General features: G+C 37.4%; 1 protein-coding gene across 1 annotated transcript in view; it reads right to left on the bottom strand.

Annotated features, from left to right (window-relative positions):
- Positions 1–13523, bottom strand: part of LOC150076274 (vacuolar protein sorting-associated protein 37A-like) — a 186457-nt gene extending 172934 nt beyond the window's left edge. The window contains exon 1 of the mRNA XM_090387453.1: positions 13330–13523. Coding sequence (XP_090243579.1) covers positions 13330–13436 — 107 coding nt within the window. The 5' untranslated portion in view covers positions 13437–13523. The remainder of the gene's footprint in view (positions 1–13329) is intronic.
- Positions 13524–14466: the final 943 nt, after the last annotated feature.

Here is a 14466-nt window from a genome sequence, read left to right as displayed (position 1 = left end):
CTCCATGTGGTGTGGCCGCACCAGCTCAACCCCTGCTTACATTGATTCACACCTGGGTGGTCACCCACCATGTGCTAGAGCATGGAGGTTATACTCAGGATTACTAACAGTCCCACCATTGTGAAGGTGCAAGCAGAGGATATGGCTGTCACAGACCAAATGTCTACCTGGGAGTCTAAAACGCTGATGGAACTGATATTCGGGTGACACTCAAGGCAAAGTGGACCCAATTTCGGCGAAGTCCGGACGGTCTATGACAGCCAAATCCTCTGCTTGCACCTTCACGATGGTGGGACTGTTAGTAATCCTGGGTATAACCTTCATGCACAAGTACATGGTGGGTGACCACCCAGGTGTGAACCAACGTAAGCAGGGGTCGAGGTGTGGCTCCCACACCACATGGAGGAACGCCGCCCCTCTATGTTACCAGGCAGTACTAGGTGGTAGATGACTCTCATCAACCGGTGAAATACCACCACTTTGCTTATTGGAGGCTTGAAGTGGTGGAACCCATGTTTAGTCTCTAGAGCTAAGTTCCGGCCAACCCTTCCCTATCTCTTCCATCATGCAGTATGATTGATGATTTTTGAGGTTATGATGAATGTCGTGGCGAGATCCAATATTCCTTACATTTCGAGGGTACAGCTCTAAAACGGTGTTCGCAGGCCGGCCGCTAGTTAGTACACCGGACTGAACCTATTGGTAACTCTCTAGGAAGCTTCCGGATCAGCTAGTGTATAATCTTGCTACCTCTACTCTGCCAGATAGTGACTGGAGGGAGTCCGAGTAGTGTGTATGCGGGGAGCATTGTCGAGGCCACGTTATGTCAAGAATCTGGGTATATTCTTACCACATGTACGCCATATCCAAAAATTTCATTACTTCATACAGCATGTCCCACCCACTTTTTCTTACTATTGAATACACCATGAATTGTCAAAATAATAGAGCAAGCTTATCTGCGAAAAGATCTAAACCTCCCAAGGACTTCCTAATTCATTTCACAAATATACGTGGTCTCAATTCTAATCTCAACGATGTCCATTTCCACTTGCAGTCTTCCAAACCCCATGTACTTTTTCTGACTGAATCTCAGTTATCAGTTGATTCAACTACTGCTCATCTCAGATGTCCAAATTATTTGCTGTATGATTCCTTTCGCCTCAAAGGTGGTAATTGTGCATATGTCCGTTCTGATATTCCCTGTCAGAGACTTGGCAATTTGGAATCTCCTCTCTTTGATCTTCTCTGGCTTAAAATCTCTCTACCTCATTGTGTAAAATTCATCTGTTGTCTCTACCGTTCTCCCAACTCCACTAATCACTTGGAGCTCTTTGACTTCCTCTCTTTGCAACTTGACTTTCTCCAGTCCAACTTTCCTAACAGTGAGGTAATTTTCCTTGGTGATTTTAACGTTCACAACTCCAGCTGGCTTCCGTTTTCTAGTCACACCGACCCAGCAGGTCGAGATGCTGAGGCTTTTGCAATTACTAATGACCTAGCACAGATTGTTCATTTACCTACAAGAATACCGGACAATCCTAATCATACAGCCAATACACTTGATCTTTTTCTCACAAACAACCCTTCTAAGTACAAGGTTGAAGTGAGAGGTCCTTTAGGCACTTCAGATCACAACTTGGTGATTGTCTCTTCTCCAATGGAACCTTTATCTCATGGCTATTCCCAACCTCGTATTGTTTGGCATTACAAGAATGCAAAATGGGATGACCTGCGAGACTTCTTTTCTTCTTTTCCTTGGTCTGATTACTGTTTCAAAACTTCTGATGTCAACCTTTGCTCAGATCGTGTCAGTGAAATTATTCTTGCAGGAATGGAATCCTTTATCCCACAGTCCACTTTAAAATCTCGTCCTTTATCTAAACCTTGGTTTTCCAATAAATGTGCTAAGGCTGTCCAAGAGAAGAACGTTGCATATCGTAATTGGCTTGTTTCTAATTCTTCAGTTTCATTTTCTGCCTACACCAAAGCTCGCAACAATTGTAAAGCAGTTATTAATCAGTCCAAACTAGAGTTTGAACAGGCTAAGAGTAGAAAACTTGCTTCTTGCCCTAATGGTAGCCTAGCATTCTGGTCTCTTGCCAAAGCTATTGGCCGCAACTTTTGCCCATCTCTGCTCCCACCTCTGTCCAAACCAGATGGTTCTGTTGTCACTTCGGCCAAGGATAAAGCTGACCTGCTAGCATCCCATTTTTCTTCGAGCTCATGTATTTATGATCTTGGTAAAACACCTCCCACCATTCCTAACACGCTCCATTCAATGCCTCCTGTGGTCTTCCGTCAAAAGGATATCAGAAGGATTTTGATGAATCTCGATGCTAAGAAAGCTCCAGGTCCTGATGGTATTTCTCCACTTGTTCTCAAAACCTGTGCTCCTGAAATTACTCCTATTCTTTGCCGCCTTTTTTCACTTTCTTATTCCAAAGGTGTTTTTCCTTCTGCTTGGAAATTTGCTCATATCCAGCCAGTTCCTAAAAAGGGTGACAAATCCCTCCCATCCAATTATCGTCCCATTGCAATTACTTTTACTCTTTCTAAAGTAATGGAGAAATCAATTAACCGCCAACTCTTAAACTACCTAGAAACCTTCCGTCTGATCAACGATCGCCAGTATGGATTCCGTCAGTGTCGATTCACTGGTGATATTCTGGCTTATGTTACCCATTTATGGACTAATTCAATGGAAAGGTTCGGTGAAACACAAGTAGTTGCTCTTGACATCTCAAAGGCTTTTGATCGTGTTGGGCATAAAGGTCTTCTAAACAAGCTTCCATCTTATGGTTTGCCAACTGCTTTTAGTAATTGGTTATCCAGTTTTCTCTCTGATCGCTCACTGAGGGTGATGGTAGATGGCTCTCTGTCTTCTAACTTCTCCACTAATGCCGGTGTCCCCCAAGGTTCAGTTCTTTCCCCCACTCTTTTCCTCTTGTATATCAATGACCTTCTTCCATTGACTGGAAATCCTATCCATAGTTTTGCTGATGATAGCACATTGCATTCAACTTTCCATTTTGAGAAACCTTGTCCAGCTCAATCAGCTTCAAGCTCTCGAAAATCTGCTGCCAATTCCTTAAATGCCGATTTTCAGGTAATTCTCCAGTGGGGCAAAGACAACTTAGTTGATTTCAACCCTTCTAAAACTCAATCTTGTCTTATATCTCGCAAAAAGGATTCTTCTGCTCCTATGCTTATCTTTAGTGACACTCCGATTTCTAAGCAAAATGATATATCTCTTTTGGGGATTACCCTGACTTCTAATCTCTCTTGGCACAAGCACATTACAAATATTGCTTCCTCTGCATCTAAAAAACTTGGTTTTCTCTTTCGCTCTCGGCGTTACTTTTCTCCCAAACAGCTGCTCACTCTGTATAAATCGCAAATCCGCCCTGCCATGGAATATTGTTCCCACATCTGGGGTGGTGCCCCCAAAACCTCTCTCAGGCTTCTTGATTCCATTCAGAAGAGGGCAGTTAGGTTAATTAATGATTCATCTCTAACAGGGTCTCTCCACTCGCTTTCTCATAGACGCACTGTTTCTGCTGCATGCCTCTTCTACAGATACTTCCATGGGCACTGTTCTTCTGAATTGGCTTCTATAATTCCCGCTCTCTCTTTCAAAACAGTCCGAACACGTGCCGCCACCAGCCAACATCCATTTACTGTCCAACTTCCAACCCACAGAACCAACTTTTCATCTTCCTCATTTATTCATTCAACTGCCGTTTTCTGGAACAACCTTCCTTCATACGTATTTCCTGAAAATTACAATCTACAGAAGTTCAAGTCCAATATCAACAAATATCTTCTTTCGTCTTCTCAACCTCCAACCCAAGCACGGTACTAAGTACTATAGGTTATAATACCTCTCTTGTTTGGGGTTCTCATAAAAAAAAAAAAAAAAAAATCCTCTGCTTTAAGCTATAAGCTATCAACTTCCCCAATGACAGATGGAAGTTTGTTTCAGCAATTAACCATCCACTGGCTAAATGCAAATTTCTGCACTTCTACTCTACAACTGACTTTCCTCAATTTGAATTTATGTTGCCTCAGGTTCATAATCTCAGCAAGCGGAAGAATGCCATCAGATTTCAGCGTGCTCAACCCATTTAAGGCCTTATACACCTCAATCAGATCAACTTGCAGGTGCCTAGTCTTCAGGTGCTCCAATTGGTAAGAAGATTCCTTCGTTCCCCTCACCAATCTTGTTGCCCTTCTCTGTACATGCTCAAGCAACTCTACATCCTTCCTAAAATGAGGCCTGCAGACCTGTATACAAAGGAATAATCACCCCTTTTCCCTACTAGCAAAATTCCTGAATATCATTGATAATACCCCATGACCTGCTCTGGCAGCCTGTCTGCATTGCTCAGAAAACTTCATATCTGACTGCACAATTACTCCCAGATCGTTTTCATTTTCTACCACCCTAAGTGTAGTACTGCACAGTTGGTACATTTCTCTGGGATTACTTCTGCCCATATGCAGTACTTTGCATTTGTCAATGTTAAATTTCAGTTGCCACTTCTCAACCCATCTGCCCAAATTTTCTAGATCCTGTTGCAATAGCACACTGCCATTATTGTCATTAACAACTCTGCCAACCTTTGTATCATCTGCAAACTTCGACATTAAGCCTGATATACCTTCATCAATATCATTAATAAATATACAAAACAACAGTGGGATCAACACCGAACCCTGGGGGACTCCACTAATAACATTAGTCCATGAAGAGCAGCATCCATTGATTACCAATCTGTCTTCTCCTGCTCAATCACCCTTTTATCCATTGTAGCAAACTTACCCTTAATGCCATACTGCTCCAATTTGTACAGTAGTCTTCCATGTGCAACAGTCTATCTATGATTTAAAAAAAACAAAAACAGTTAAAATTTTATTGTGATAGCGATTTACCCAACTTAATGGTATACAGGAAGACATTACACCAGATGAAGAACACAGAAATAAAAATGGGTATTAATGGAATGAATACGACAGTTAAAGTGAAGAATACCCACAACTCGTTCTCTCATCATGGCCCAAGAAAAATTTTTCATAATCAATCAGGCCTAACAACACCATGTGAGTATACATCTGGCTGGTATGAAAAATTTTAAAAACATAATAATCTTCGTATCTTGGCTGTAGCAGGAGAAAAAGCTGACTTTGTAGCAGCAGAAGCATATTTTGGTGAATTTGCAAAATTAATTGATGAGCAAAGTTGACTGCAGAGCAGGTGTATAATGTTGACAAGACTTCTTTATATTGGAAGTATATTCTTAGAAAAATGTTACACCAAAAGAATTGGCACCCAGTGGGTTCTAGAAATCCAAATCAGGTTAACAGTGCTAGTGTAAGGGAATACTGCGGAATCGCATAAACCAAATTGCTTATTACTGGCACAAACAAAAATCCAAGAGCTTTCAAAGGAATTAGTCTTCCCAGTTATTTACAAGGCAAACAAATGAGCATAGATAACAAAACAAATCTTCCTTTACTGGTTTGAAAACCATTTTGTTCCAGGGGCTAAGGCACATTGTATGTCTGCTGGGCTTACCAATGACAGCAAAATAATGTTAATTCTTGATAACTATTCAGCACACCCTACTGCTGAGCTCTTTTCAAAGATGATGCATTTGCTATATATTTGCCACCAAACTCTATGAGTCTGATTCACCCAATGGATCAAGGAATACTAAGGTTATTTAAGTGCATTTATAAGAATGAACTCTAGCATAAAATGCTCACAGAATGTAATAAAGGTGTTGGAATAATGAAATTTCAGAGAGATTTTAATATTAAGGATGCAATTTGGATTGCTGAAAAAGTCTGGAACAGGGTTGCTAAAGACAGTTTGAAATGCATTGGCCTTATCTGCAGATAGCATCGATGTTCTTTGATGAAGATGAGCCTGATTTTACTAGATTTAGGATATATAAAGAAAAGAAAATGATTGACTTGACGAATTATGCTACCAATTTGTCATGCCCTGAAGCTCGGCTATTGGATGAAGATGCAGTGGAAGAACGCCTACATATTGATGATCACATGTCAGTTACTCTTCAGCTTTACAGTGAAATTGTGAAATCTGTAATTTGGTAACAAAAATAAACATAATGAGAGTGATGATGAAAATCAGAATGGTGCTACTGCTGAAGAATGAATCCCTATTGATAGAATAAATAAGCGTTACAGAACTGATTAAGGGAATGGAACAGAAGTTTTGCTACAGAGCATCACATAATGTCTTTATAAAATTCAGGAATTGCTTATAAAAGAAAGACGAAAACATCAAAACAACTTAGCTTACAAGAAATGTTTCAGAATCTGGCTTCAAAGCAAACCTCTACAGGTACATGTACAGCATTTATCCACAACTGTAGTGGAGGGTATATGTGGGCATAGGCCCTACATATGGGAAACAGCAGTCCCAGAGCAACATATCAACTCTGTGATACTACACTGACAGTGGTAGAGAATGAAAAGGACATGGGGCTAATTGTGCAGGCAGATATGAAGTTCTCTGAGCAGTGCAGACGGGTTGCAAGAGTAGCTCATGGTGTCTTGTCAATGATATACAGAAATTTTTATAGCGGGGATGAGGTGATTATTTCCTTGTATAAGGCAATGGTCAGGCCACATCTTGAGTACTGTATACAGGTCTGGAGGCCTCATTTCAAGAAGGATGTAGAGCTGCTGGAATGAGTACAGAGAAGGGCAACAAGATTAGTGAATGGAACAAAGGGTTGCTCTTACGAAGAAAGGCTTAAAGGTTTTGCAAATTACAACGTCTGGAGACTAGGCACCAGCGAGGTGATCTGATAGAGGTGTATAAAGCCTTGAATGGTTTGAGCATGCTCAATGCCGATGGGATTCTTCCTCTTGCTCAGAATAATCACCTGAGAGGGCATAAATTCAGATTGAGGAAAGACATATGTAGGATAGATCTGCTGAAATTTGCCTTTAGTCAGCAGGTAGTTGGTTGGTGGAACAGACTTCCATCCCTTGTTGTGGAAGTTGATAGCCTAAATAAATTTAAGGCTCAGCTGGACAGGTATTTCAAACGAACGGAGGGGTGAAATGGGAGTGGTTTTTTTCATTTTTTATTTATTTTTAATTTTTTTGGCTGATGCTGCATAAGCTTGCTTTCTTGCATCATATGCCTCCACTAATGCTAATGCCATATACTCTCTGAATTTTCTTAAGTGAATAGCATATACGGATACCTTCTGATTTTTGAAAGTCTTGAAAAAACAAATATTATTAAAATATTTAACATTATAACATTCATAGCCTGCTAATTTTATGACTACAGCACTGCATTTATCTCTGTGTGATGATGGGTGATGTAGCTGATGGGTGTATCTATCCCATCAACTACATCTTAGCATTAGTAGAGGCATATGAAATAAGTAGAGGCGTAAGAAAGCAAGCTTATATAGCATCAGCCAAATAAAAAAAATAATAATTATAAAACATCTTCCCATTTCACCCATCCAATCACTCCAAATGCTTGCCTTGAACTTATTTAAACTGTCAACCACCACTACAACAGATTGAAGTTTGTACCAACTATCAAACACCTCCTGGCTGAATTTTTGTCCACTCAGGTGAGTAATATGAGCAAGAGGAAGAATCCCATCATCACTGCTCATCCCATTGCTCAAACCATTCAAAGCCTTGTACATCTCAACTGGATCACCTCACAGGTGCATAATCTCCAGATTCTGCAATTTGCAGAACTTAAGCCAATCTTGGTAACAGCAACCATTTGTCCCACTCACCAATCTCGTTGCCCTTCTCTGTACTCATTCTAGCAGCTCTACATCCTTCCTAAAATGAGGCCTCCCGACCTGTATGCAGTACTCAGTGTGGCCTGACCATTGCCTTATACAAGGGAACAATCACCTCCTCATCCTTGCTAGCAAAATTCCTGTATATCATTGATAAAACACCATGAGCTACTCTTGCAGCCTGGCTGCACTGCTCAGAAAACTTCATATCTGACTGCACAATTCCACCCCCCCCCTGGTCCTTTTCATTCACTACAGTACCACACAGTTGGTACGTTACTCTGGGGTTACTGCTACCCATATGCAGAACTATACATTTGTGAATGTTAAACTTCAGTTGGCACCTCTCAGCCCATCTGCTCAACTTTTCTAGACCCCGTTGCAGTAGTTTACTGTCATTAACAACCCTGCCAACCTTTGTATTGTCTGAAAACTTGGACATTAACCCTGATATACCTTCATCAATATCATTGATAAATACAGAAAACAACATGAGGGCCCAACATTGAACTCCAGGAAACTCCACTAATAACATTAGTCCAAGAAGAGCAGTGTCCAATCTTTCTCAATCAGTCGAGATATTTCTGAAAATATTCCCTCTGATGATGATGCCATATAACTGATGTGAATCAACTTAGAATACATTCATTGTGAATTCAGAACAAGAGAATAAAAATAAGTTAGTTATAAATATTTATTTTTTTTTTTATTTACCTGAACTTTATCTTATTTTTTTGTATATTTTAAGCTTGGCTTTCCAAAAATCAGAAAACCCCCATATCCAGAAACCCACAGTTCCCAAGCATGCTGGTTATAAGGTTCTATATTGTACATAATAAGCAGAGTGTTTATTATGTACATAATAAACAGAGATAGTTTTTATTATATACATAATAAAAACAGTAAAAAAAACAGATTTACCATTTGTAGCGACTTCAACTTGTCCAAGTCTACAACTAGTAATTTTAGCAACAATGTTAAAAATCAATCTGAAACAGACAATCTTATGGCCATTATTTCTTCCATAACAAGGGGGAATAACATACTTTATCAAATTTTTATTAATGCTGTTGATGGCCGTGATTTCCCTTCACCTGTCTCTTTCAATTCTGACCATCCCATTACTAAATCTCTCTCTCTCTTTTTTAACGTCAGGTGCAGAAGCAATGACAAATCAAAAATTAAAAACAGCTCCTTTAATATTAAATTTTTCTGAACTAAGAGTATTATGTTACTCTTCCAAATATGAATTCTAGGAGCATCTTTTCTCCTGTCTAAATGAAATAGTTTCTTCACTAATGGCTTTCATTAACTAGTACGATTTCAGCTTCATGCAGGACTTTCCTTTCTATCAGCTGACCCTTCCATTTGTAAGGTGTAGTGGACCTCAATCCCCAACACCAACTGTCCATGGCTTTTAAAAAAAATTATGGAAATTATTGGCTGACACAGACTATTTATACTTCTCATAAGTCAAAGCAGAATTTAACAAACGAAAAAGGGCCACTGTTGCACACTTATTAAGTCCAAAATCAACAACTCAAGAATATAATATAAATATAAAAACTTGCTAACTAACATCATCACACTTTGAGATCAGAAAGTGCCTTCACACAGGCAGGTTTAACTAAGACCTTTCATTCAAATAACACTTTCACATCTTTCATACTGCTCTGTTAAACTCAATTCACATGACTAAGGGCTTGGTTAAAAAAGTTATCAATCCTCTACTGCAAAAAGATAATATTTCTTTTTTCCAAACTCATAAAAATGTTTTAAAGTTACACAGATGATATCAAAATTTTTTCAATGTCAGACTCCTTGTCTTCATCTATCTGCTCTCAAAGATTTCTTTGTAACACTTTAAACAAGCTTTTTGAATACCTAAAATGTTTAAACCTGTTGCTCAACCATTCAAATCAGAACATTTACAAATTTATTTACAATCTGATCCCTTTCAGGTTGAACACTCTCTCTCTCTCTCTCTCACAATACAAAATTCAGTTTTTCTGAGCACTGCAGCCACCTTGCAAACAAATTTACCAAAGCCACCTGGGTTTTAAAATAATAGCTTCAACAATAGCTCCAAATGTTCATTTGGCTAATGTCATAGTTAATATTTCAGTAAATTTATAAAACCCAATATATATTCCATGCTTCCTAAATTTGGTCTGGAAAATCCAGCTCCAATTTCAGACAAATGGTTTCTCCACTGTATCTTTTATAAATCTGTCCTTGGGCCTGTTGAAATCAAGACCCTTCAAGGTTGAATGTCTGAAATATAGTGTCTTCCATAATTAAATACAATCTAGTCTTATTCTGAAAACATTTTGACTATATTATACTGTACTGTTTGTGGGCCATCAATGGTTGGCAAATTACTATATCCTAAAAACTCCGGGCAACTCTCATACCTCTATGCAATAGATCATAGCTCCCAAACTACTGAGATCTGCAGACCTCTATATATATATCCCTTCTGAATATTTTGCAGACCCCAGTTTGGGAAACATTGCAATAGACTATGAACAGCTAATCATCATTTCTCCTTTAGGTTAACAAAAGATATAAATATTCTAGATATTGCCTCCACCCAGCTTGTTAAAAATCTGAAACTTCTAACCCAATATATGTTATATTGGGTTAGAAGTTTCAGATATATCTTATTTATTCTACAAAGATCTTAACTTATGACTTAAAATTTTAACTTTTGTTTTTCCAGAAAAGTCCAATGTCCCATTCATTTAAACCAGACTTTTTTTGTAAATTTGTATGTAAATGGCTTGTAAGTGGTTATTTTATTATGTATACATATATATATATATATATATATATATATATATATATCTTATTTATTTCTATTCTTAATGATTACAATGTGTTGGGTGCTGTATTATATATCACAATTACTCTATGTTGATATTTTTTTCAATACTTGTCTATTATCCTCCTACCAGTGTAAATTACAAGTAAGTGTAACATAACCTAACCAATTTATATTTATGTCTATTTATTTTTATTTATGCATATGAATATTTCCTTAGAACAATGGTTGCACGGCTAGAGCATGTCATCATAACTACTCAGAGGATAATACACAAGTATCTTCTTTTCTAATATAACGTTTTATAATTTATGTAAATCCTTCTGGTCATTGGTTTTCCTATATGGGGCAAGCCACTATGTATATTCTTGACAATAAACTGATTGATGATCTGATCTGTAATACTGTTAAGATATCAGATTATGGTACTCATATGTGGCAGTATAAAGTAATGTGTAACAATCCCATTCTCCCTTCTTTTGATGTGCAAGTTACATCACCTCTCCTGTCATCCCTCTTGGCATCCTTTTCTGCAAGTTACATCACCTCTCCTGTCATCCCTTTTGGCATCCTTTTCTGTTACTCTACCACTGGAATAAATATGTTCGTAGTTTCCAGTGTAATTTGTTGAAACATTTTCCACAGAGCATTTTTATTTAGGAACCTGAAAGTACCATAGCAGTTGGCAGAGCCTAAGGTAGCCCTCAACCTGCTACAGTCAACCCTTCTTAAAAGTGAAACATAACCCTTTACTTTGGACCATCAAAATTTCCTTGCACTATACCCATTTCATAACATTTTACATCATTACAAAAAACTAATGCATTATAAATAGTATAGCTCTCATGGGCATTCCTAGGGAATGTGGTGCCCAGGTGTCAATTGCAATTTGGCTCCACCCCTCAAAAAATATTTATATATTTTGGTGTACTTTTATTCATATAATGATAATTAATAACAAAATTAATAAATTTTAATTATTGACAACAAAATTTACATAATGACAACTAATAAAAAGTATAAATTAAAAATGAATTAGAAAATAAACAATGAAGTGAAGTTTATACATACAAAAGTACTATGTTCATATATATAAATTATATGACAAATAATACATCATGGTACAAAACTAAATAATGTTTATTCTTCTTGATTTGTTATTGAAAAATCATTGAAATTTTCAAAAATATTGAAACTGGAAACTATCTTTTTCAATACTAATGAGATGCAAATTTGTTAACCTTTCTTGCATCATTAAAAAAAAAAAGGTAAACTGCAGCCATTATCAACCCACTGCAGGATGGAAGCTTCCTCAACAATTCATGTTGAGGGAAATGGACCATAATCTGCAACACTGGTCCAGTGCGGGTTGGCAGATCGACCGTATTTAGCAGTCAGGGGATTGAAAACCAATCTACTCAAGGAGCGTATGCTACTGCTCCTGACCACTCGGCTACAGAGGCCTCATTGTTGATCTTAAATAATTCTTTAGCATTTTTAATTTGAAAAAAAGCATGATCTCCATGTGCTATGGTGACATGAAGGGCGAGAAATATTCATATTGCAATAGAAACATTGGGAAACATAGCAAGAAGTATGTGTATGTTTGAAAAAATATACTGTAACACATCATATGCTTCCATGCTAAAATATTAACGAATATATAAAAACTTAACAAATTTTCCATTTCTTCACACAAGTCAATAGTACTGATGTCAATTTCTTTTAGAGAAGGATCAAATAAATTTGTTCATAAAGTCCATACAATGTTTATTTTTGGTTTCTTTATATAAGCGAATTAGCTCCTCCTCAAAATTCCTAACTCCTCAACCAATTTCCTAGAAAGGTATATTAACGAATATATAAAAACTTAAATTTTCCATTTCTTCACACAAGTCAATAGTACTGATGTCAATTTCTTTTAGAGAAGGATCAAACAAATTTGTTCATAAAGTCCATACAATGCTTATTTTTGGTTTCTTTATATAAGCGAATTAGCTCCTCAACCAATTTCCTAGAAAGGTACTGTGACCAGTGTTTCTGGAAATTTTTTGACCAAGAAAGTACAGCCATGTAAAAAAAAGCTAGAGCCCACCTGGAACTCGCACAAGTAGTAGAGACATGTGATGCATGCAACAAAGCATGCTGATGTGGCATCAGCCAAATAAAAAAAAATAAAAAAAAAACATTTCACACATCCATTCCCTCTAAACGTTTGTCCAGTTCCTCATTGAATTTATTTAAGCTATCAACTTCCACAGGTTGTTAATGAGAGTAATGGAAGTGTATTGACGGATTAATTTATGTAGTAAATTTTGGAGTAGACAAGCATTATGCACACATCAACAAATTCTCAGTAACATGTTCATATTCAGAAAAATGTGTCATATTTAAAATTTTTTCCATGTGTGTATGTAAATTTCAGTTTCCAGGCGCCAAGGTGCAGTGCACCCCTGACACCCTCGGAACGACTCGCCACTGATAGCTGTTTCCAAATGTTTCACTCGTATTACAATATCAACAATGAAAATTGGCCAAAACTTTCTAAACTGAAATTCACTACAAAAACCATAGTAAATTGATGTAAAAATAAGAAATGAAAAGACAGAGAGTGCGCGGGTAAACATATATATTATTTCCTACAGAAGAAATAGTAATGTCAACTACTTCAAGTTAACATGTAATTCTTACGTGTGATTGCAATTTCTAAGGCATTCGATTTGTCTTTTACGTTGTGCCTGGAGAGGAGTAATTTGGGAGAGCTCACTGTCTCTACGCCGAAAAAAACTAGAAAACATTTGTAAGCTAAATACAGCACAAGTATCATCACAAAACTCAAAATACACAAACACGAATCAAACACCGAATACACTTCCGATTGAAAATCAGCTGCCACCTGAAGAAAAGTATGAAAGATGTACCAAAAAAAAAAAAAAAATTTAAAAGAGTATATGTAGTATTGCGCACTGAGAGAACCCAAGGAACATTAATGGTCATTACAAATTAAATATATGATAATTATTTAATTCTGTTTTCCTACTTTATCTCGCAAATATATCATAGATTACACCGGATTAACAGATACAATATAAATATAAAGCTACGATATAATAAAACAGATACAGTACAATCATCGTACCTCAAGCATCGTCTGATTCTGTACCACAGAGTAGTAAGATACATTGTGTTCTGTGGACAAACTGAAACCGCTGCTTAATACATCCATCCCATATTATCGAGGTACTTCGCCAGGAGTTGCCCTAGTACTGCACTACTATAACTAAAAAGCACTGCTTTAAAAAGTATATTGCTTTTTATTTAACCCCAGGGGTTCACATCTGGTGAGTATGGGCTTGGCACACCCAGGGTCCTGAGCTGAACATCATCATTCTTCTCTCCCTCTCTCTCTCTCTCTCTCTCTCTCTCTCTCTCTCTCTCTCTCTTTCTCTCTCGGGGTAATTAAAAAAAAAAATTTTTTTTTTGGCTGGTGCATCATGAGCCTGGGGCTTCCTTGCACCACGTGGTTAATGATAATAATAATAATAAGTGTTTGACACTAAAAGACCTGGGTTTTGAACTTTTGATAAAAAAAAAAGGACACCAGTCTCAACAAAGCCCTCTGATAAAAGGTTCACGAAAACAAAAAGTTAATAGAAAGGAGAAAGAAACAGAGAGAAAGAGTGAAACACCCAGTCGAAATGGAAGAGGACAAACCACAAACCATCAAACACTCAACCTCAAATTTAGTATTAATATTAGTACACTGAGTGGACAGAAATCGTGGGATACATATCTAATAACGGGTAGGCCCACCTTTCACCTGGATAA

This window comes from Mastigoproctus giganteus, chromosome 13 (assembly GCF_048544385.1).
Source record: "Mastigoproctus giganteus isolate SK-2022 chromosome 13, ASM4854438v1, whole genome shotgun sequence".
NCBI lineage: Eukaryota > Metazoa > Arthropoda > Arachnida > Uropygi > Thelyphonidae > Mastigoproctus > Mastigoproctus giganteus.
The sequence above is the reverse complement of the archived record's forward strand: the minus strand, read 5'-3'. Positions and strand labels throughout refer to the sequence as shown.